General features: G+C 29.8%; 2 protein-coding genes across 2 annotated transcripts in view; one reads left to right on the plus strand and one right to left on the minus strand.

The window, feature by feature from the left end:
- The window catches only part of LOC107437037 (cuticlin-1), a 53,719-nt gene extending 29,887 nt beyond the window's left edge, over positions 1 to 23,832 (minus strand). The window contains exons 1-2 of the mRNA XM_016048904.3: positions 23,657 to 23,832; positions 10,750 to 10,796 (exon numbers count right to left, since the gene is read on the minus strand). Coding sequence (XP_015904390.2) covers positions 10,750 to 10,794 — 45 coding nt within the window. The 5' untranslated portion in view covers positions 10,795 to 10,796; positions 23,657 to 23,832. The remainder of the gene's footprint in view (positions 1 to 10,749; positions 10,797 to 23,656) is intronic.
- Positions 1 to 25,968, plus strand: part of LOC107437036 (uncharacterized) — a 325,463-nt gene that overhangs the window by 53,859 nt on the left and 245,636 nt on the right. The gene's annotated exons all lie outside the window — the stretch shown is intronic.

A 25,968-nucleotide genomic window follows, 5' to 3' on the forward strand; every position in this document is an offset into this window, starting at 1 on the left:
AAGTCAACGTTAGTTTTAAATTTCGCTTACAAATTTCGCTCACTTCGGAAATTCCAGTTACAATCTCAAAATCATTTCATGACATCGAAATTTTTTTTTTCCTACCTACTATTATCGCCAAATATAAGTAATATCGTCCCTCCTTTTCCGTCACGTGCTGAGTGGATAATTCAGACAAGTGTTGGTTTAAAAGTGAGTGTGATTTTACCATTGCGAGAGCACTCTACTTATATTATTAGTCCATGGTCTCTCATAAAAGCCTTCCATTCTCTCTGAGAAGCTGTGGAGACCCACTGTGTGGAGTCCCCAAAGGGGAAAAAAATTTATAGCAAATGAACAAAAAGATTAAGTATTCTAAAATGCAGTTGTTCACACCTAAAGGCTCTTGGAAGCTGTGTACCCAGTGATTTATATCATGATCTCCACAGATAACTCCTGGTTTATAGACTTTGTAAGAAGGTTTCCAAGCGCCTATAGGTGTGAACACATCGCATTTCAGAATACTTAACCTTTTTATTCTTCGAACACCATGAATACTAAACATTTTTCTTCACATACATACATGTTGTATTTTTTTCCCTAAATTTCTTTTGCATTGTATACTCGTTTAAAAAGACTCATCATTCACAAAAAGCGTACAAGTTAATAGTCTCTCTTTTATATATTTTATTTCTTTTTTTCTATCCACCCTGCAGAATGAGAGTCGATAAAAAAGGCTAGTTTTCGAGTAAAAGGGGATTAGCTCTCTCTCGAGACTCTTCTTCTTCTTGCTTATTACAATCGCCAGGTTCATTCAACCCACCTAACAACAAAAAAAGGTGCATTCAATGAAGGCCAAACCCTAATTCTTGGCAAAAATAAAAAGGTTGAATTTGATTCCCAAATTGCGAATTCTTCGCTGTTGAATGAATAATCAAAAGTTTCCAGGAAAAGCTTATTTCATTTTGTTCTAAATATTTTTAAAACTCTTATTTTTTGGGGGTCATTTATTTTCTCATTTTCTCCGAAATGTTAAAATTCATAAACAAGTAAAAAGAGAAAATGATGCGATTATAAATGTTTTTTAGGTCAATTTTTTGTACGTTTATACACATACCCTCCCAGAAACTAAATTTTCGAAATTTAAGAAAATATATTAGCTAAGGCGAAGTATTAATAATGAAATGAATTTTAGAAGTGAAGGAATTTTCATCCACTACTAAATATATATAATTTAAACAGAAAAAGTCATTATTTTTTTCCACTTAGTTCAGTATTACTTCATTTGCATTCCATAACCTCATCGAAGCACCACAAAGATCAAGCTAAAGACGAATGGGAAAAGGGCCGCAAGCGGCCCCAGGTGCCCAGATGTTTTATACACTTTAAGTTTAGTTCACTATCACTGAAAGCCATATTTAACAGAACAACTTCAATGTTGGAGGGTGTGGCTTAAAACAGAATTTTAATTGAAGATTTAAAAGTTTAATTTATTATTTTGATTCAAAGGTAAGAATAGAACGGCGCTTATCTGTGCTATCCAAAATAAAAGATTAAAGAAAAAAGATAAATTGGTGAATGGTGCTTTTTGACGCTCATTTAAAAAATAAATAATAAATAAAAGTTAAAAAATAAAATAAAAATTAAAGTTATGGTGATTAAACTTGCAGAAAAAAACTTTTAATTGTGTAGGATGCATCTTAATATGCTGAAAAGTATGGACCGGATTTAAAAATGGATTAATATTTAAATATTTTTAAACTTTTTTTAAATCTGTCCATCCATTGTGACGAGATTTTTGTCACATGAAAGAAAAATATCATTTTCTTTTTTGTGAAGGGGATTATATTTTTTGGGAGAGAGGATGTTCCGCTGTCAAGAAAACTGGAATGGAGCGCCTCTGAATTTAGTGTTTTAGAATTCTTAGTGAATTCCAATTTTACCAAACAATATGACCGTTAACATTAAATATGCGTCATGTCTCCAAACTAAATATTTCATTTATTTATTTTAAATTTTCTACAGAAACGCTCGTCTTTGACTCTTGATAATCGAAAATTGCTTTTGATAAAGGGCAGTTTGTTTGCGAAAAACTAATTTTATGAATTTCTGATGTTTCCATTTTTAAAGAACGCAACACCGAGGTAGAAATTAATCATTGCTATTTCATTCACTAGAAGATAAATGAATTCGTATGTTCCCCTAGTTTAATAAATACATACAGTTAATGTGTTAAACCTTGATAAAAATATTTCAATAGAACATGTAAATATCCTCATTGGTAGACAGATAATGGGTTAGAATCCACTTGCCATCGGGCTTATCGTGGAGGTTTTCTTATATTTCCTAACCATGTAACGCAAATGCGTATTAGCTCTATCAAAACGTCCTCCACGAAGACTAACTTGTCCGAGAGTTCCCCTGTCTTCTGGGTTGGGTTTAAATTACAAGGCTAAGGAGTTGAACATTGATATTCGTAAACTCAGAATGGGTCGATTGCTCAACGAAGGTTATAAAATAAAATATGAAATAGAAAGAAATAATTAAATAAAATATATGCCAAACTTGAAAACGGGTTTCCGCGCTTGAAAAAAAAAGAAAAGAGGGTGCCTGTCCTTATAGAAATTTTGAGTTTAAGCTTGTTACATGTCTATTCTTTAATTATTTTCAATCAGAATAAATTCGATGTCCATCTCCCCACTTCGAAGACTCCTACCCAGTGCGCGTGGGTGTACCAAGGCCGCCTGCAGAGCACACCTTCTCTATATCAAACCAGTTTAAGGAACTCCCACTTTCTAAATGACGTTTCACAAAGTTGACTTCATTAACCTATTTTATCAGAACGTTTTAAAGATATAAATTGTGGTGGTATAATTGTTTCATTATTACAAGTGTTTTCGCCATCACCTCACTCTATTTTGATTTAATGTATACATTTAAAGAGGAAGTTTTAACTTTTTAAGCCTCAAATGGTACTATATTACATGTTCCTTTTTATTTATTTATTTTTGTAGTCCTGATTAGAAGTGAAAACATATCCATGAGAGACAGAGGTCCTGACCAAGAGTTTTCAGCCCACTTCAAAATCTCACTGCCAATCAGCTTATAGTCACATATTTTCTATATTTTTTATTTTAACGATAGATTTTTATTCGTTTTAGGTGGTCGAAAATTTTATGCTTTATACCATGTGATTTTTGTTGTAATAACTCCGGCTAAAAAAAAAATGCTTTTATCCGCCAAACCAGTTCGAACAAGACCTAATGATTTTGTTGCAAAGTGCTGTATAAATTAAACTAAGCGTGCTTAAATTTTTTCTTTCGCTGCCACTTTAAAAGAGTTAGAATGTAATCAAGAAACCAAAATTCTTACACGACTAATAATCACAGTTGTGATAAATGAAATCTTCTTGTTGCCCATACTCAGCTAATGTTTAATGCTGTTTCGAAATTAAATGCATCATTAAAATGAACTATTAAACATCTAATGACTGCTTTATTACGTAGATTTAGTAGGCTTTTTTTTCTCAAACCGTTGATGATCTGTCACCAATTCTGGCGTCCATTACATAGACTGATCTTTATGTCTTTATCAATTTTTATTCATTAGTTTCCCAGATAGCTCAGATTGTCACAGTGACGTTGACGTTTTGATGAAGTCGAAAACGGTCATAACAGTCACAGGTGTGATTGCTGGAACCGTTTTCGACTATTAATTGTTTTTAAAATAGATGTATATTACTTACAATTTCTTTAAGATTCATGTTAAAAATTTTGCATAACTTTTATATCTACTAACAGTCTTGATATGATTTATTTTATTCAAAACTATTATTGCCGAGGGAGAAAAATAACACAATTTTTATGTGAACAATTCCATAAACTAAGCATTTTTGTAATCTTTTTATAATCTTTTAATTTTAAATAAAATGCCTTATTCTATTTTGCGTACATTTGAACTAATATTGATTCTGTTTGCACTACACAGATATTTTTCGAGAAAAAATGTCGATAAAGTTTCAATAGAATATTATGTATTTTGCATTAAAGTATATACAGTATTCAGTTACTATTAGATATCATGAATTATACGGGTTTCAAATGCATATAATAATTTGTGTAAAATTACAAATTTAATTTTACAATTTATAAAAATGAGAATAGAGATAGTCAATAAGAGATAAAATAAGATTAGTAACAAAAAATACATCTAATTGATATTTTATTGAATTAAAGCTAACGATTTTAAAACAAGCCAGTTTCTTTTTGTTCTTTTGACGATTATTGACTGAGTGCAGCTGTTAATTCTATCTCATAATTGAACATTTAAAAAAGAAATTTTACTATATAAAATTTTTTCATTTTTGTTGAGTACGTCTTATATGTTAAAACACTTCGGCTCTATGTTTTCTACCAGCTATTCAATGTTTTTAGCTACGGTTGAATTTTTTCCATAAGTTTAATTGTTTGGTGGAAAGTGCGATGCCAAAGCAATGCAAAATGGTGAGCTTTCGTGTTGGTGGTGATTTCGAAATCTAAAACTGATTATTCAGCTTAGCCAATTCCATTTTATTCTGAATTAATAGTTTATGTTCGATGACGCAAGAAAAAAATAATATCATGTAAAAGGGGTGATTCTTTATTTTGTTTTCTTGAAGATAATTGAGATTGATTTGATTTTAATTAGGTTCGGTTTTTATTCACTTTCGAAATGTATTAAGTTGNTCTCTATAGTTAATAACAAGAGAGATAGGGGGGAGGAGAGGTCATTAAGAATGAAAAGAAGAAGATAAAATTTCAGAGAAAATGTACGTAATATTGATCGATAAATGTAAATGTTATTCAACTCTGTGATTGCATTTTTTATTATTTTGGAGGAATAATGTATTTTCTAAATTTAATAGATAAACTGAAGTCAAGTGTTATAAAAATAAAACACACTACACACAATTATACATCGCGTATTAATATAAAGAAATACATTTTTAGTACTTATCATTAATGATTTTTAAAATTGAACCATGCGTATCATATCGTATTATTGAAATATATACCTTTTGGCATAATTTTGAAATATTTTAAGTCTATCAATCCCTGGAAACACTAAAATGTGTTCAAGTTGGCACAAAATGCTTTAAGAATTAAATTTAAAACTTAGGTTTGCTACGAATATTCGGTTTAGCCAAATAATAAAATAAGACCGAATAGTTCGATGATTACGAACCCATACATTTTTAATTAATTCAATTGATACATTTTAAACAATATTAATTATTGCAAATATTTATTATTTTTTTTATTATTTTATTTAATGATGATCAAAAAATGTTGAACTGTGAGGTACATAATTTTTTTCCGCCTTTTTAAACTATGCAATTTTGCGAGGCAAAATACAAAATCTGAGCTAATTTGGTTTAATAGTTCATGAGAAATCGAATTTTAAATGTCTGATTTTTTTTAACTTCAATTTCTTAGGATTTATTCAACCGATTTTGTTCAAACTTTATATTTTATCATGTAAAATTATATGCTTTAAAATTATGTAAAAATTTGTATACTTTACAATTCAAACTTCGGCGACCTTCATTTAATAAAATATTAAAAAATACTAAATATTTACTAAAAGTTATTTTTTGCATTGTCCAAACTTTGGAGGAGGTGATGAACCTGCAGGGACTATATTTGCCTGATTGCGGCTACCCCTTATGTTTTGGGGGTCAGAAATCCAAATCTGTCGAAGAAAAGGCATTTTTATTCAAAGAAAGTACATTTTTGTGTCTGTTTTCGTAACTTGAAATATTGTTTACATCGATTATTTGGCATATTTCAGGTCATCCTTTTGAGCCATTAAGATTGAGTTCGAGAACGTAAAGATCCGATCATTAGATCAAAAGTTATTCAGGGTGTTCCTTATTTTTGGCTCACTGTACATGAAAAATATAAGGAATGAGTGGTACTTATAATTTCAATTAAATTAAATTAAAAATGAATCCCTTTCACTCTAGGAGAAATAGGGACATATTTTCGATAAATGTATTTCTTTTCTAATAGAATTTTAAAATAGTGAAGAAAAAAAAACATTGCTTCATGAGTCAGACAGCTTAACATATAATGCTGTACGTGTTCTTTCATTTTAATAATAAATTTAAAAAATGAATTATACTCTTCGATAATAGCGTACAAAATGTTTTAATTTACAAATAAAATAATAAAGCTGTTCAAATTATTACTCATAAAAGCATCTTTTGAAGACAAATATATTATTACAGATAACTAAACACCCACCAACTAAAACTCATAAATTAATGAATATCACTTAAAGTGAGAATGGATTATATGAAATCATTCAAAGCTTTTTTTTTTATAATATATTTCAATACTTAAAGCCCGGATATTATTTTTGTTAAGTTTAAAAAAATTAAATTTGCTAGCAATGTTTTTTTTCAGTAAAAATTGTATGAATACATCAACAAAATCAAGGCTTAAATTGAATGACTTATTCTCAGCCGATTATTCGATAATCGATCAAAATACTGTCCCCCAAATAACACCGTTACCAGATTTCAACAAAAATGCGACAGTCACGGAGACTCATTTGTGACATCACATGTGACCTCTGTGACGTAAATGCGACGGTTTTTGAAAGTTACTATGTCCGCTTTTGGTAACGTCTCCTAGATGTCAACATGAGACATTCAGTTGTCGCAATGACCTCACCATACGACGACTCATTCACATCTCTACATGGTCACATTGTTACGAAACTGCGACATAATTACGTCTCAACACGATCACCGAGGGACGAAGATGTGACGCATTCATGTTTCAACTGAGTCACCATGTGACAAAATTGTGACATTTGCGTCACCGTGTGACTAAGCTGAGGTGGGAATGTGTAACATTCTTGTCACGCGGTGACGTCACTGTGACAGTTATATGTGACATTAATTCCTCATGTTGACATCAGAATATGACGTCCCCAAAAGCGGAAAAAAAGCCTTCAAAAACCATCATCGCATCGATGTCGCAGAGGTCACATGTGACTTCACAAATCTTCATGACTGTCGTATTTTTGTTGCAATTTGGTATCATTTTTCACACAACCAGGTCGTTGAAACAAAGACTTAACTTAAAAAATGTAACTTAAGAAAATTTTTTTTTTTCGTATTTATATTGAAAGGAAGCATTTTTGACAAATAATTCATAAACAACAAAAGTGCTGTCTGTATCTCGGAAAACAGAAAAAAAAAGCTGGTAATTTTCAGCATGTTTTTGCAAGCACCCTGATTGCCAGGAAACATATCGACAGTTTTATTAGATAATAAAAAACATCCCGGTACTTAGATAATAACTTTTAATAAATCTCGGTAGCAAAGGTTCCTAATTTCTCTCGAAAACAATCTAATAAACACATTTTTTTTCTGTTTTCCGGGGCACAAACTGCCTTGTGTACGAATTTCAGTATAAAAAATTACATTTTTCGCATATGTAGTGATTATAAAAATAATAAGATATAAGAATGTTATCTTTATTTAAAATATGAAAATATTAAATTGAAAATTTTTATTTTTGAAATATTATGTAAAAAAGTGCTGGGCTTAAATAAAATAAAATGATGGTTGATACGACGAACAACAATGTTCAAGAACCTTAATTTCAGCATTGACTGTGTCATATTTATTCTAATCAAGTTCATTCAATGGCTTCTCATTTAAAGAGTTGATAACAGTAAAAAACAAGACATATTCAAATGAGGCAGATGCTTTGTGTATAATTTAGGAACATGACTCAACTTCGGCTTCCGTTTAAAGACTCTGATGACGGAGGAAAAGGCAGGTGTTATTATGCATGTTAAAGAACTTTTGATTCCAATGAGCGCCATTTTCATTTCTAATGAATTTTGAGAAAGTATTATGTCTGATGGGAACGTGATAGTCGTCATAGATTTTTTTTCTTTCGTTCTTTTTAATTTTTTTTTAATGTCTGATCCAGTGGTCGGAAAAACAACATTTTCTCTATAGTTAATAACAACTACTTTATTACAATTGTAGTTAAATACAACTACTTTTTTTAAAATGTAGCAACTACAAACTACCTTCGGAATGTAGTCACTATTTTGCTACTTTTAGAAGACTAACTTAACTGGAGAACTTAATTTTCACCAATATTCAAAATGATTTTGAATAAAAAATTGGCTTGGTTAAATATCAGGAGATAATAATAAGTTTTAATTCATGTTTACATGATATAGTTTTTTTTTTAAAATTCTAAAACACTTTTAACGAATTTCTTTAAACTTTCAAACTCTATGCTTTCCTCGACAGTGATTTTAGAAATGCTAGTAAATTATCAAATATTTGTGATTAAGTGATCTTTTTTTTTATATCGCACTACTCACTACACTACTTCTTTTAAAAAGTAGCGCACTACGCTACAAACTACGGAAAGGGTAGCGACTGCAGTAGTTTCGCTACTTGTAGCTCACTACTTCCGACCACTGGTCTGATCCTTGTCTCATCAATTGCTGAAATAAGGCAGTATTGGGTAAAGGTCCACATCCTCTGCAGTATTTTATTATGAATAAAAAAAATCGAGCATTCATTAGAAATGGTTCCTAGTTATTGACCTAGTTAAGACATTGCTTTAAAAAAAAAAAAGAAAAAAGATGCAAATCGTTAACACTTCATTGAAGCACTTCAACACAACACTTCATTACTTCATTGTAAGTTTTTATATGTCAAGAACAAATACAATATAACATAGGCTCCAATAATAAATAGGGACATAGTCTCAAAAATGTTGAGTATTTATGTAGATCATGTATAATCCAAAACAATTGTTTAATAATAAATGTGTGATAAAAAAAATGCGATAATTAATTTTAGAACTGTTGCAAGTGTAGTGACAGAGTTATTATAAATTTATAATATGTTCATGGAACATCATGTTGCTTGCTACAAAGTTCAAACGCGACTTTTATATGTGCTGTTGGTTAAAACTGCATTTTTTTGGGATCCACCCACTTTTTTTCAAAGGTTTTAAAAATGGAGAAATTGGTTCGATTGAAGCATTTAACATAGAAGGTGCTGGAACAGGTCGGTTCGTCAAATCACATTACTATCCAATAATTTTTTGATAACTTAGATGCCAACAGACTTAGATACTTTTGATAATTTCTTTTCCTTTCTGGGAATAAGGGAAATAATTCTCATTCATTAAATTTACTGCTTCTTTCCGATTATTTCACCTCTACATTGAGGTTTTCTGCTGTCAATTTAATTCAATACACCGAAATACAGTGAAACCTCTCTGAAGTAACAACCATTCTCCGTTTCACAGTAAAATGGTCGTTGATGGAGGGTGGTCGTTCTTAGAGGTTACCTCTATTGACATCAAAATTGTTATCGACAGCACATGACTTTTCGCAAAAGATTTTATTTTTAGTCAGTAGTGTCTTTTCTTGGTTCGGAAATTCCACTTTTGTTAGCGTCATGAAAAGACAGATCAAGGAAGAAAATTTAGCGTTTTTAAAAAGGATCCCAACTGATATATTTATGAGTAAAAAGAAATTTAACAATTAGGGTTTTTGTTTTGAAATTTAACTTCCAACTCTAAAAGATTAATTATCCGCCGTTGAACAGCCGACCCAAATTTGGGCTTACGACTACTAATGTTCAACACCGTTGCCTTGTCATTTTTAACCCAATCCAGAAGTCAAGGGAAGTCCTGGATCAAGTATCGGGAGAAATTTGCCTTCGTGGAGGACTTTTTGGTGGAACTAACCCGCATTTCCGTTACATAGAGAGGTCGAACCCGGTTCACCTCATTGGAAGGCGGAGGCTCTATCCCCTGAGCAGCTCTAACTAAATCATCTTTAGTACATTCTGACTGCAACAGTATCCTCAAAAAGAGCACTCTAAATAGAAGCCTTACACAAATATTTTGAATACATTTCAATCTACTTATTTGCTTTGTTATTTTTGAGCTATTTAATGCCTTACTAAATTATGAAAAGAATAAGCATTTATAAAATATTGCATTTCCTATCGTTTTTTTAAAATCAAAATAAAATAATTAAATTCTTTAATAAAGAAATATCTTTCCTTAATAACCATTTTCAACCTTTATAGCAACACTTTTAGTTTTTTCATCTCGAAGTATATAATAATCAGGCTTATTTTGTTCATTTTCAGCTAATGCATATACACGAAAAACCAATTCATAACAAGACTGGATATGGCATAAGGACTGTCGGACCTAATTTAAGATTAAAATAAAAATCTTCATTTCTCTAATTAAATATTTTAAAAATAGTTTTTTTATAGGTTATAAAGTTTACAATTACTTTAATAAGAAGACTTTATTTGTAAAGTTCCTCCTAGAAAAGGTTAACTATTTAGGGTTCGAAAATAAATGGGAACCGCTGATTTAGGCAACTACGCTTTAAACAAAGCCTCAAACAATAGTTAGCTTACAAGGAAACATAACAGAATAAGTTGCCTAATAATCATGGGTGCCATTCTTCAGTCCTGAGGACTGAAATCAGTCTTGGGAACATTTTATTAACAAATATTTTAGAGGATTAAGGATTTTTTTGAATGAACGGTGAAATGCATAATTGACATTCAATAGTTGATTCAGTGACGAAATGTCGTCACTGTCTTTGCAAAAAATGAATAAATAAATTCAAAAAATGGAAACGTGAAATAGTAAGAAAAATTTCAGAACTTAAGAATTAGTTTTAGTGCAAATATTCAAGGAATATACTTACAATGGACAGCAGCAGCCCGAAGAAAGCAAAATCCCTGAATGTCATGACTGAAAGAAGAGAGAATGCTTGATTAGTACTTCAAACAAATACTTAGAATCTATAGATTTTCAAAGAAAAAAAAAATACTTTTCTAGGTTATAATTGATAAGGGAGACAGATCTTTTGTACAATCTCAACAATAGGTAAGAGTATCATTAGTGTAAGCAAGATGATCCTCCCTTGTGAATCCCTAAAACATTATCTAAAATAGGGGCTGATTTTCTGCAAAAAGATGCTTGCTCTCTGAATCTATTGAATTATTTTACGTGGGTGTACATGTTATCAAAACTGATAGATATTCTATACACAAACTCAAGCCAATTTCTGATCGCCATAAGGTGACAGTGAACAGTAGTTTATAAATTGTTATTTGTGCTGTTTGTACTAGTTTTGAGTAAAAATTAAAGCTTGTCAGAAGAAAAAAATTATAGTTGGAATTATATATACCGTGAATGATCGAAATCAAGAGAATGTCGATTTTCACCGGTGAATGTCAACCATCATATAGTCGCATCGTTGAATGCCCGAAATTTTTATTATATCCGATTTGATATTAATTTATTCGTTGATATTATTATATTTATTTGATATTTTAATATCTGGTGAGGATAGATTAGAAGAAACATCAGTGTTCGGTTAAATGCATACTGGGCACTTGACCATAAGAAAACATTGATGTAGGGTATACCGAGCAGTGGCACTTGAATATTTCGGACCAAGGCGACTAGGTGATGGTCAACATTCACCGGTTGAAGTCAGCAACCACCCACTTCGATCACTCACTGTAACCAACCAATTTACTACTACTATAATGATACTAAGTACTCTTTACTCTGATACTAAGGTACTTTTCTACCAAGTTTGATTTTTTGTTCCTCTTGCAAATTATGTTTACGTTTGAATTTATGTAAATTTATGTGTGTTTATAACGAGGGAATTATTTAGTACACATTTACTTCTAATATATTTCTCTTTAATTTTATTCATTTTCAAATTAGAAGCAGACAACATGTGGCATCTTAAGTTTTTGAAGGCAATGTATTATTGTTTATTACAATGCAATCTTGTAAACAATTTAGGATATCATGCTGGATAGACAAGCATTCAGTTTTATAATAAAACACAAATTTATGAGTTTGTTTTATTTATTTTATAACTTTTTTGAAAATTTCCCCCATGAGTCGTAGAAATTAAAAACAAAGAAATAAAATAAATGAAACTCACACATAAATAAGACTCACACGAAAAATAAATGTGCATTTTGAGCAAAAGGTATCCTACCAGTATATAAATAACATTTATTTTAACGTTTTTAGTACTTTACGACGTTTCTGTTTCATTGTGTTTTTGTTGTTGTTTTTTTTAGTCTTAAGTTAGTTTCTTTCTTTTTTTTTTTTTTAAATTGCGATGTTGTTAATACTCTGTTGTTACGATGCGCGAATTTTAAACTTAAGTTATCGTTTTTGGACGCGTTTTAATTCATGACGACTTCATCGTTATTTCAAGTCTTTTAAAAGTTTTTTCAGAAGTTATTTATAATTTTTTATCCCTTTCACATAGTTATTCAAATTCCCATAATTTTAATACGATGTTATTACAATTGAATCTGAGTTTTCACTTTTTGACACGTTCGATTCCTAACGATTCCATCGTAATTTGAAAACGTTGGATAATAGATTTTTCGGTAGCTTTTTATAACTTTTTTGGCCCTTTTCACGTCATCTTTTTTAAAATCCGACATATTCAATACGTTATTAGACGCGAATTTCAAATCTGAGGTACGACTTTTTGACGTGATCGACTGGCGACCTCTGCGTCATAAAAACTGCCGATCGCTTTATCTTCATTTATTACAATTACTTTTCGTTTTTAGAGACGTTTTGACTTAGTTTTTAAAATACCGATATTTTTAAGCCACTAAAGATTTTAAAATTCAAAAATTAACTCATTTTAAAACCGATTTATAGAATGTGAGAATTTAATGGAGGAAATAATTTTAAGTTTAATTATTTCTAGTTGAAAAAAAAGATTTATTTTTAATGATAAAACTAAGAACTTTGTATATTTTGGGTTTCTTATATGCTATGCAAATTTTTGTGTGATACAATTCCCTTTTTTTGTAAAGATGGCTAATTTTGGAGATTAAATTGAGTTGGAAAAAAATTTGCATTTTCGGAACGCTTTAGTGCAAAAAAGTTCTCGATTGTAATAAAAATAAAAATGGCATAAGAATTTTTTAAATCAGATAATTGCGCATGGTACTTAAAATTAATCAAAACTAAAAAATATTGCGCCTGTTTTTAAATTTTCCCCCGCTTTCTAAATTTTTGTTTAAATAAACTCGCTTTAGTATTTTATGGTTGTTTGAATCTACTAAATAAATTAAATTCTGGTCAATAATTTAATTTTTTATTTTTGAGCACCCTCTTGGAAAAAACATAAATTTGTCAATTTTTTGTAATTTTCACGTCGCTCATAGTTATGAAAGAGAACAACACACTCACAAGAAGATTGAGTTCCACCTACACAACCCACCATCCGATTTTCCGACGTTATTTTTACATTATATTAGGAGATGATATTCCACACAAGAATTCCTATCAATGATTTAAAAGCTCAACAGATTCCTGTCAACCCGCGATATCTGCTGCGCATATTAAATGCAATCACCTCATTAGGGCATTGTCCAGAAGGATTGACAAATCATGACCTATGTCACATTCCAGACGGCTGACTGTTGCCAACCCAGTCCTCATGTTGTACAACAATATTTTAAAACAAGACAAACCACCTCAATGAAAAATACCGTTTGAAATTTCGTATAAAGGAAAATGAATTTTAAACCACCGGTTTTACTTTAAAATCATTCATTAGAATTGTTGTGTGATATATCCTTCCCTCCAATGCTGCAAGTGAAGATGACATTACAGAAATATTCTCTATCAGTCTGTGAAAAGGCGTATCAAACTTGTGACAGAGGCTTAAAATAAAACAAGTGAGCAGGAAGTTGTCGATGCGCAACACTTGATTCTTTACTCTCCAAAAAATGAAACTCTAGATATAAAAAGGATATTTTAGCAATGCAGAAAACCAAAAGAATCCTTCTCTATTGAAAATCTTTCTGTAAATACTCCATCAAAAATTGGATTGTTTGTTGGGAAGGTAAAACTCTTCATGTGCTGATTTTTAAGGTAGCTCTGATCTTTCGAAGGGTTACACTGTGAAAATTACGAAAAATTGGTAAACTTGTGTTTTTTTTCTTCCCGTAAACGCAGCGCAAACTTACATTTAAATAATTGATCAGAATTTGACTTATTTAGGTTATTCGAACTATCAAACAAGCATGAAAAAAAACAAACTAAAGCGTGTTTATTTCAAAAATCTTATTAAACTAAAAAAAAAATTAACAAAAACGTACAGCTTGTTCAAGTTTTTATTAATTTTAAGTAAGATGCGCAAGCAGAAAATATTAACCAATGTTAAATATTTTTATTCTCCGTTTTTATTTTTAATACAAACTGCAACTTTTCCACACTAAAGCGTTTCGAAATTGTTGATGCGTTAGCGGAGTAGCACAGTAGTGAGTGAAAGTGTTAACTCACATAAAGAAACTTGAAGATTTAAACATTTCTTTATTTCATACAGTACCATCTCGATACAGCGTACAACTGAAGATATTAAACATAATTACATCTTAACAAAAATGTTGGTACATCACCGGTTACAACTACACAGTGACTTGGCATAGTGAAGAGACAAGACAAGAACCAAGACATGAACACATGCTTACAACAATGCATGCCTTATATACAGATTCCATAATGATATGCACGGACAACGTCACTTACGTAATCTGAAAAGAAAATGTCTGTTGCCACCACACGACCGAAACTTAATTCTGTTAACTTAAAGTAATCAGAGGAGTAACAAACCACTCCAACAGAAATTCAAACATCTATTTTTTTGAACTACGCTAATATAAATACCTTTATTAGTATTTAGCGCCTTGTCTTTCTTTACGATCTAGAGTTACTAAATGTAATAAAAAAAGGATAAATATTGTGTTTAAAAGAAGATAAAAAAAAAGGATAAATATTATGGTTAATTTCAAAATTACGACTAGCTGAACCGTTTCTGCAATTAAGAAAGATTATTTAGGCGCCTCCGACTTCTGCATTCTAAATTTTAACCCTAACTGGAACAAAGTGGAGTTTCACATGAACTTTTGAATCCTTTACATGTATTGAAAAATAACTTTTAATCAAATTTACAAAACAAGGAATCATATACTTAAGCATAAACTTGCTTCGAAAAGAAAAGATGTCCCGCATATAGCCGTAGAAATAGACAGGCAGCCTTGGCATTCAGATAGCAGCACTCCTTCCTTAAGAGGCTGACAATCCCTGGGACGTTATCGGAAGCTCTCTCTCGACTCACAAGCAAAAGCGTTTCTTCCAGATGTTGTATTCGATTTTTAATTAATAAACTTATGTGACAAAACTTACAGAATTTCTTCGTACTATTTGATAAACGATATCTAGAATTCAAACAATTTTTTTCAAGAATTTTATTTATTTCCTCCTCAATTCGTCTCTTCTTTTCAGTTAGGGTGGTCGTTCTTTGGTGTTGCGGGAACGCAAAAAGCGTGACCTCCTCACCCACCTCTATCGCTATATCGAATCCCCCCTTCCCTATTTATTTTAGAAATGTAATGAAAAGGTCGGAGGCATTAGACCAAAACACACTTCCTGCTTTTGCCTTCCATCCTACAAATGTGTTTATAAATACAACCTTCACGCATTCTTTCCATCACGATGCACGGATGACGATCGACTAACGGTTGCAAAGATTTAGTTTAACTTCATATATCCTACTGAAGAAAGTGGGAAGAAAATGTCGCGTACAAACTAAAAATCTAATGAATTTATTGTAGAACTTTTTATTATTTAATGTTCAATTTTATTTTGATTACTCTTTTGTATTAATCATTGTGTGACACGTATCTGTCGATCAATAAATCCTCCTACATATATCTCATATTTCCACGTTTATTTATTTATTTTTTTTTTCAACAGAAAAATATTTAGGTTCGAGTGGATTCAATTTAAGTTATCGTCATAGTATGAAATGAAAAAATTTATGTCATTGTAAAGAATGCCTGTTTTGCATTTTTCTTGGACATTCTATAATAGAATGGTTAATCAGTGGTCGACACACTTCGTCACAATGCAGGAAGCTCTCGAATGGCAAAATAATCATACGTAGTACGAGAGCTACAGTATGGCGATTATTATCTTAAGCACTGAACGACGAAATATTAATCATTTAATATACTCTGTGGATCTATATTAGGCAAAATAGTATAACTAGATATTCTAATATATGTCGGAGTTCATACATTGATTGTAATATATACGTTAGCGCAGGGTGCGAAACTTTCATCCGAAAGTTCGCCATTGGCGACTAAATATTTACAGCAGGCGATTAAGTTTTGATTAATTTCTGTCTTGTAAAATATAGTGTTTTTAATGACCATACTTTCTCCAGAGTCTACTGAAGACAAACATTAAAAATGGTGACCAAGAGTTTCAGTCTTTAAGTGAGAGAGAGAAATTAATAAGACATGCGGAAAAAAAGCGGACCACCCTAAATAACTTTTGACCCTAATGATCGGATCCTTACGGACTCAATTTTAATGACTCGAGGAAATGATCTCAAATATGCTAATGAATTAGTGCAGATGATATTTTAAGCTACGAAATCAGACACAAAAATGTACTTTTTTCTAATAAACATTTGTTTTTCTCTAACGATTCAGAGTACTGACCCCCAAAATATAGGAGATAGCTGTCCTAATAGTTTGGTCAGGAGAGCGCTCCAAAGTTTGGACCCCTTCATGTTAGCTTTACTTTGTGCGTATTTCGTTATATTTCGAGAACTTTTTAAATGAACTGAAAAATGTTTGCACAAAATTTTAAAATTCGTTTATCCGTAGATAATTCCATGCAAAAAATCTTTTATTATTTTATTCAAAAATTGTCGAAAAAATGTTGATTTGTAAGGTATACAATTATTTTGCATCATTTCAAAGAACATAATTTTACATGGCAAAATACGAAATTTAACGAAATCGGTCAAATAGTCCCTGAAAAGTCGAATTTTAAATATCTGACTTTTTTAAAATTCAATTTCCCAGGAACTTTTGAGCTGATTTTGCTTAGATTTTGTATTTTGCCATATAAAATTATATCTTTAAAATGATGCAAAAAATTGTATACCTCGAAATGTTTTAGACCGTTATTAAATAAAATAATATAAGAAAACAAAAGATAGATCTCTGACATCAGAAATATTAACACCTCTGCAGGTTTTTGGGTTTTCTCTCCCCCCCCCCAAAAAAAAAAATCTTTTAATTTAGGATGGAGGATATATCCATGCAATTAAACCCTAATTTCTCTTGTGTAAACTGAGACGCCAGAATTCAAGTTTAAGTTCGCTTCACTGACATTTGTATTCAGCTGCTTGGAGATGTTAACAGTACTTGAGTTATTATTTTTGATCATTTTTCATAATGACGTTCATAAAAAATTAATTTTGACATTTGCTCTTTCCAAAATTAGTATGTGACCAAAGGCCAACTTTTCGAAGCAATTTTCCGCACATTGAAATGGTGGGGTGTCACGTCAGAATCCTGAAACTAAATCTGAAAGAGAATCTCTAAGACAACCATTTCTCGGAAAGGTGTTGAATGACAGATTCATGCAAAGTTCCAGACCATGTATAGACATAGTTTTATCGAAACATTAAAATAAGGCCCTAAAAAAAGCAAGTGGTTAAATCAACAATGGAATAGAAAAATTCCTCTGGGCAATAGACCTGTGTGTCAAATTGTTACTTTTTTTTCTTCTTCTTCAACTTCAAGCTTTACCCTATGACAACAGTTCGCAGAAGAGCACAATCGGGCAGTTTGCATATTTATCTAAGGATTGTTTTTGTCATTTTTAAAAATCGATCAACCTTCAAGGCTCGCATGATTGGGCGGAGACAATTATTCGCCTAATTATAAGGGGAAAAACTGAACTTCTTGTTTGTCTAAGGGTTGCAAATTTGTTTTTTTCTTGCAGTCTATGTTTTTGTTGTGTTTTTGTTGTTTTGTTTTGTCGGTTGTTGTGATAGATTCTCGATAAGACTTTGGACACCTCATTATGACTCTAGCCCGGTCATGTTACGATATAGTCCCTAGTTGCAGATTATCACTGCAAGTTATCCTGATGTTTCAAAAAGTCTCTCAGAAGTTTTCAGAGAGATATGCAGAGAAATTTCTGCAGGGCAATTTAATCTTTGCATAATCTGCAACTTGCATAATCTTTCAGACTTTGACGGAATGACATGCATATTTTAACTATATCAAAAGAGGTTTCATCTGTATTTATACAGATAGCATTGATTGAATTCAATCTGAATAAATTTTTTTTGTGAATGATGTCTTAGACATGGACTTATTTCATATTCCTTTTTCAAATATAACTTTATACGTTACAAATATATAAAATACGCTTGTGTTTAATTTTTATCTGCCTTAAATTTACGAATTAAAAATTAGCAATTTGGGTAAGTTTTATTTTTACATGTTTATGATAGTTTCCACCTGATTGGTTTTGAGATGCAGACAAATCTTGATTTATGAGCATGCTGTTACAGGTTGACTTAGTAAGTTCTGTCATGACAAGCTAGAATTTTAACTGATAATTTGAATTAAAAAAAATAACGCACATGTTGACTTCTCGAAAGAATTTTTCAAATAAGTTTATTATGATGAGTTTTGTTTTTATGGGTGCCTTTCCTATATTTTTCTTGATTTCATTTATTTTAATAATATTATTATGAACTTCTCGTCATGGAAGTTAAAACATTCCATAACTTTCTCGAAAGTGCTGATTTTAATTTTAAGACATTAATAATACAGCACATGAATACCGGTACGCAATGTTTTTTCAAATAAATATATATATCTATAAAATTATTTTCTTGTAAATTTGGTAGATTAAGAATTTATAATTATTACTTAATTAGCAATATTTTACACACACTCTAATCGGACTGGACGAGGTTTTTTTTATATGCGATGTGCACAGATTTATAAAAATCAGTTGGAATATTTTGCATTAATTAACATTAAAATTAACATTTGTGTGAATTAGCATAATGTTTTACCATAATTTTATTTACTTCAAAAGTAAATGAAAGTTGAAAAGATTGGGCTATCGGCAAGAAGTGAAAATTAAATTTGAAAATAGATTCTGAAGAAGATATTAGTTAAAAATAAAATGTGTTTGAATTTTCTTTTATTAATAATTTTTTTTATGAAAAAATATGAAGTGATTTATTCGTTTATCTACACTAACAATGACTCCTAAAATGAACAAATTTCCAAAGACTTAGCTACAATGCCATAAACACCTCCTTGCATTGTACTCTTTTTTTATAACAGCCGATACCAAACATTTTAAACATACTTTCAAACATTAAATTTATAAATATATTTACAAACATTAGAATTCTGTCGCAGTACGATTTTAATTTTATTTATATCAATTACGCGAAAATTTTAATTTTTGCTCTTTTTCGGAAAATATTTTCCTATTGCAATTGTATAGCTAAAGTTTCATCAAAACGAGAGAAATTCATTTATTTTTGCCATCATTTTTAAAAATTGCTGGATTATTTACAGATAAATATGATTAATTTTAACATCATGAAGTCTTTGCGAATAGCAAAAAAGGTTTTCCTTTAGAGACTAATTCGAATGACTTAGATTTTCAAGTTTGGCTAAGTAAGCACAAAATGGAATATCACTTCATAACGGTTAAGTTATTAATTTTTTTAAAAATTTTCTTAAACACATTTCAAATATCATGGAAAAGTAGATGAAAGTTTAAAAAAATCAGAAAGTTTTGAATGCCTCAAAATTTTTATACTTTACAATTTTTTTTATCATTCACAAATTAATTAAAAAAATTATAAAAAAATTATATATATATATATAGCTTGCTTAGTTTTTTTAGTTTGTTTTTCTAATGTATTTTTCTTTATTTATTGTAGCAAATGAATTTGTAACTTGTAACAGTTATTTTCGTTATTATATGTACTAATTGCACAAAATCTCGTCAACCTAGCTTAAATATTTATGGAGAATTTGAATATTTTTATAAAAAAACTAATGTTTTTGTCTTACTTTTTTTTACTATAACTTTAAAAATATTCAATAAAATTAAAAAATTTTTTTAAAGCAATTTAAAATTGATTACAAAATTATTGCTTTAAAGTTTGAGTAAAATTTCTTTAAAACTGCGCTAGATATGAGTAATTAAAATAATTCTTTTTTACTGCCCATGCGCTGAAAAAATTTTAATATTTTTCATTCTTAGATTTGTTGTGAAACGTATTTGGCTACTAATAAAAAAAGTCCGATTTGAATATCTTAAACATTTAGAAAGTTCTAAGCGAAATTTTAAGTAATTTTCGTACTTCTAAAAGCAGGCTCAAAATGATAAGGGATAATCCACAAATTTCATTTTGTACTATTAAACAAGATTTATTAAAAATGACATCGGCATTGTTGGAGTCATCCCCTTTAAAAATATCCTTTCTTTATCATGTTTTCTTTCTTTATACAATCACGTTTTGGTGCATGAATGTTTATTGTAAGGTTTTTATCATTTGTTATTTAATTTGTCTTATGATACAAAATATTGCTTGTTGAAAACCCCTTATAATTAAAACTTACATTTAAAAAATGGAAAAACTATTCTGAAAATTGCTTGAAACTTTTTAAAATTTTAAGATATTCTAATCGAGCTTTTTTCATTAGTTGCCAAGTACGATTCACTGCAAAATTACAATAATATCGCTTTTCAATTTTTTTCCGCACTTGCGCAGTACAAAAGAACCACTTCAATCACCTTTATTTAGCACAGTTTTCAATGAATATTTTTTTCAAATTTTGAAGCAAAAATTTTGTAGTTAATTTTAAATTGTTTTAAACATTTTGTTTAATTTTATTGAATATTTTTAAGGAAAAATTTTTCTGAAAAAAAAACGTAAAAAAAAATCTTTCTTACAAAAATGTTCATATCCCCATAAACATTTAAGCAAGGCGTACAAAATTTTGTGCAATTATTGCATATAATAACCAAAATAATTATTACAGGTTATAAAATTATAAGTTTATTTTTTGACATAGGGTGTTCAAAGATACTATTTTTCGTTTGTAATTTATTGTCGGTCCCTCACACTTCTGAGTCTTTAAATTTGAGTGATACGTATAAGAAATTACATGGCTTAAACACTTCTGAAGTAATAAAACAATTCTATAAGTATTTCTTGATAAGTATGAAAAAACGTACGAGAATAGAAAAGTTTCCATTATTTTGTCCGCCCCCTATCTATGCAAAATATACACTTCTATAAACAATCTTTCTTTTAGCAGCAAATGTTTTACGACAAAATAACTCAGTTTGAAAAATCATGCTTGAGACCTCCTTTTTATTAAATCGGATGGACCAAAATGAGGGAAGCTTCCATATCAGCAATTTTGAAATCATGCATTGCGATATTTAAGGTAGAATGCTTTTTAGTCTATCAAGGAACAGAATGCTTTTTAGTCTATCAAGGAACAGAATGCTTTTTAGCCTATCAAGTTCATATTTCAACAGTAGGAGATATTTTATGAATAAATATGCTCAATACTTATTTAAACTGTCACATTTGATACGCCTCTTCAAAGACGGATAATGAGAGTATGAAAAAAAATGACTACTTGGGACTAGACACATAGTGGTGAGGATAGTATGGACAGGTCAATATTATTAGATTGATAAGACAACACCCCATAAAAGCTTTTTATAATGATAATATGGGTTAGTTATAAAACATGATTTATCATAGAATTTATTACCAAAATTATACAAATTTCCAAATATATTTCACTCACAATTATTTTCAATTTTTTTCATTTATTACGATACATTTATGCATAGTGGGAAATTCAGTAAAAAAAACAATGAATTAATATGCTTAAAGGTTTTTTAATTTAAGGAATATGTTTATTTTTTATTATTTTATATATACATATATATTTACATTTATTACCACTTCTTCAAGAAAATTTTTTTTCGAAAAAGTTGGTCGCTATATAATTACTTTTATAACTTTAAATAAAAATTATCAAATCCTTTATATTTAAATTGCTTTATAAGTCGCGGTGATTAACATCATTGTAAATCAATTTTACAAAATGAAATGGTGAAGCACAACATTTGCTACCATTTTAAATATTCAAGAAGACTCGCGAGTAAAAATTGAAATTGAATATGGTATTAACCTTTAAGATCAATTAAAATTGTTTAAAGTATTTACATTATTACTTATCTTATTACATTATTATTTATAAACATTAATGAGTCCCATATTTATTTATTTAATTTTTAAAAAGTAACAATAGATCAAATAATTAATTTTATGACTTGCCCACAGTTGACCCATGACACATGACAAGTCTACAGTAGTCCCGTGACAAAAATATAATTTTTTCCCCTTACAAAAATAGATAATTGAAAATTAAAGATTGCGTTTCATTCAAAATGAATGACAACAGGAGGTTTTAACGAATTTCCTTACCTCCATTTCTTATTTAATTTTATCTTTTTATTTTGAATTACGCATTTTTTACTGTTTTCCTTAATTTTGGATAGGAACAATAGATATGAATAAGATTAAAATTAATACCACAGAGGGTTAATAAAATCTGAATCTTCTGAACAAGTGAATATTAAACAAATGGACTGTAAAAAATTTAAAAGAATAGTTACTTAAAAAAAACTGTAGTGTACCCATTTATATTAAGTACTTTAAACCATAGCAAGCACAATGGGAATTATATTGATAATTCAAACTAGAACGCTTCAAAATAAGTTATTCAATATGAATCAGGAATTTATACTGATTATGTTATATTGAGCTTTACTCAAGTTCTTAAGCATTTTTCAAGAGTTCTTAGTTTGGAATAAATAAAAAAAAAATAGAGGCGAAATAATATTTGGTTTTGGCTTTTTTCAAAATTTTTTTCAAATAAAATATAGCAATTATTTTTGTCACATAAATATTAATCGTGACATAAATATTAACTACATACAAAACTCTTGATGTCTTAAGTAAAAGTCAGCTTTATAAGACAGAAATACATAATTTTATTAATTGAACAATTATTAGGTACCGTTATCTACACTTATATAAAGCTCATCGTAAAAGTACTAATAAATATTTGAAAAGATTTATTCATAATTTCATTCTGGATTTTAAAAATACGAGTAGATTAGGGTATTCAATAACGGTTCAACGCATAAAATTTTATGTTTTTATTTGAAATGGGTAATGAATAATGACTCGTAAATAACACCTTTTCATTAAAATTACATTTTTGACTCTTTATTTAAAAAAAAAATAATTAGTTATTTTCATTTAAATAAAAAAATTATGCTTGCTGAGGCAGTTAAGATCCCCTCTCTGGAAACACGTCTCTCATGTAGGTGTAACAAACAAAATTCATGGAAATTAAAAAATAAAATATTATATTTAACAATTGTTCCGATCAGCCAATCCAAAAGAAATTTAAAAGTGATTGATTTCACATGTAGAGTCTTAAAAGCGTACGGGTGTTCACAAAATGCAAATAATAACGTTTCTCAACGCAGTGTTTCTTTCGTAATGAAGAAGGAAATGACTCTATATAAGGGCAACAACGTTTGATTGCATCTCGTTATGAGGTGTACTCTATTAAATAAGTACTTTATAAGTACTGGTTACATACCTGGGTGGAGAACATGAGACACGAAATAATCAGCTGCTTATTCCTTCACAACAACCGAAAGAGTTGCACACCGAAGCTCAGGTGCTGTCGTGGTGTTTACCTGTTGCAACCAAAACTCGTTCTGGGCAACGTTGACCTCCGTTGCATTCAGGTTTTTTTCTACCCACGTGACTGACGTGGGACGGAACAGGGTTCCCAACGCATTTTTTCTTTTTTCTCTTCCCCCCCCCCCGCTTCTTTTATTTCCAAAAATTTTTATAAGAGCTTTATATATATATATATATAAGAAAACAAGAAGAAAGTTAAGAAAAACAATAAGTTTCATTTATTGCGCATAAGCTGCAAGTAAACAGAACTCATTAGATGTGTTCAAAATGAAGATAAAACAAAGGAAAATTATGTGAATAAAGGGGGGGGGGGAATAATAATGAAAAAAATAACAAACAACAGGGGAAAACAAGTATGAAATTTTTTTTGAAAAATCCGGAAAATGAAAGATTTAATCTTCTCATCAGCCCACACGATTATGTCCGCAAAAAAGAGTGCTTTCTGATATTGTATCAATACAGCCAAAGCAAAATATAGTAATACAATAGTGTGAGGAGCACTCAAAAATTTTTTTTTACAAAAATTACAACAAGTAAAATAGAACCCAATAAGTAAAAATAACACGTAAAAACAGAAAATAAAATAAAATAAAATAAAATAAAAAGTAAAAACAGAATAAAACAAAATCTATAAAGCGAGTAGCGAAATCAGATGTACTTACATAAACGGGAAATTTTTCAAGAATGATTTAAAAAATATTTTCGCAACAAGATTGCCAGATTACAAAATATAAAAACAACAGTTCAAATTGAGTGTAACTAGAGGAGTTTTGTTTTAAAGTGCCGTTCTTCCTGCATTGCTGAAGTGCGTTTGATTTGTTAGTTACCAAGAATGGGCCCAAAATGGATGCGCGCAAGGTAATATTATACTGGATAATTTAAAAAAGTTGACCACAAATAATTTTAGAAAATAAATATTCATTTAAGAAAAAATATAAAGTAGAAAAGAGAAACATAAATTGCCTGTTTTGAAAATAATTTAAGCCACGGATTTGCTCGAAATGGATTTGCACATGGAAAAATTATGTAAATTAACAGAGAAAAAATTTTTTAGTGGATAATTTTAACATGGGTTTGCCCGAAATGGATTTAAACATGTAAAAATTGTATAAATTAATAAAGAAGTTTTTAGTAAATCCGTGGGTAAAATTATTTACTAAAAATTTCTTTATTAATTTATACAATTTTTACATGTGTAAATCCGTGTTAAAATTATCTACTAAATTTTTTTTCTCCAAATCAAACGCACTTCAGCAATGCAGGAAGAACGGCACTTTTCAACAAAACTCCTCTAGTTACACTCAATTTGAACTTTTGTTTTCATATTTTGTAATCTAGCAATCTTGTTGTGAAAATATTTTTTAAATCATTCTTGAAAAATTTCCCGTTCATGTAATTACATCTGATTTCGCTACTCGCTTTATAGATTTTGTTTTATTCTGTTTTTTCTTTTTCTTTTATTTTATTTTCTGCTTTTACGTGTTATTTTTACTCATTGTGTTTTATTTTATTTGTCGTGATTTTTGTAAAAAATTTTTTTGAGTGCTCATCACACTATTGTATTAATATATTTTGTTTTGGCTATATTGATACAATATCAGAAAGCACACTTTTTTGCGGATATAATCGTGTGGGCAGATGAGAAGATTATATATTTTATTTTCCGGATTTTTAAAAAAAATTTCATCCTTTTTTTTCTAGCTGTTTGTTATTTTTTTCATTATTATTCCTGTCCCCTTTATTCATGTATATAATTTTCCTTTGTTTTATCTTCATTTTGAACTTATCGTATGAGTTCTGTTTACATGCATATATATATATAATAACAGGGCAACATCCCTATTATCACTGTTGTATTCATCTTTAATAATGCAGTCAAGAGCCATAATATGTTATAAAAAGGTTTATTTAAAGTTAGGCTGGTGGTTATAACACTTCACATCCCCACTCCACAAGGGAGGGGTGTGGACAAATCTCCGGATGGTTCCGGCAGATGTTTATTGGAACATGTTATTCAGCAAGAGACATGCGAAAACCATCGGTCCCGCATTAAATACTACAGAGATTGATGTAATTAGGTTCCAGTCGTACATACCTTTGTAACTCTACGCATTATGGAAAATCATTTAATGCTTTCTAATATGGAAGTGAAAGAGGGACAAGATTCTAAAAATAACTCCTCCTTTGAAATATAAATCTAATTAT

The sequence above is a fragment of the Parasteatoda tepidariorum genome, chromosome 6, assembly GCF_043381705.1.
Source record: "Parasteatoda tepidariorum isolate YZ-2023 chromosome 6, CAS_Ptep_4.0, whole genome shotgun sequence".
Lineage (NCBI taxonomy): Eukaryota > Metazoa > Arthropoda > Arachnida > Araneae > Theridiidae > Parasteatoda > Parasteatoda tepidariorum.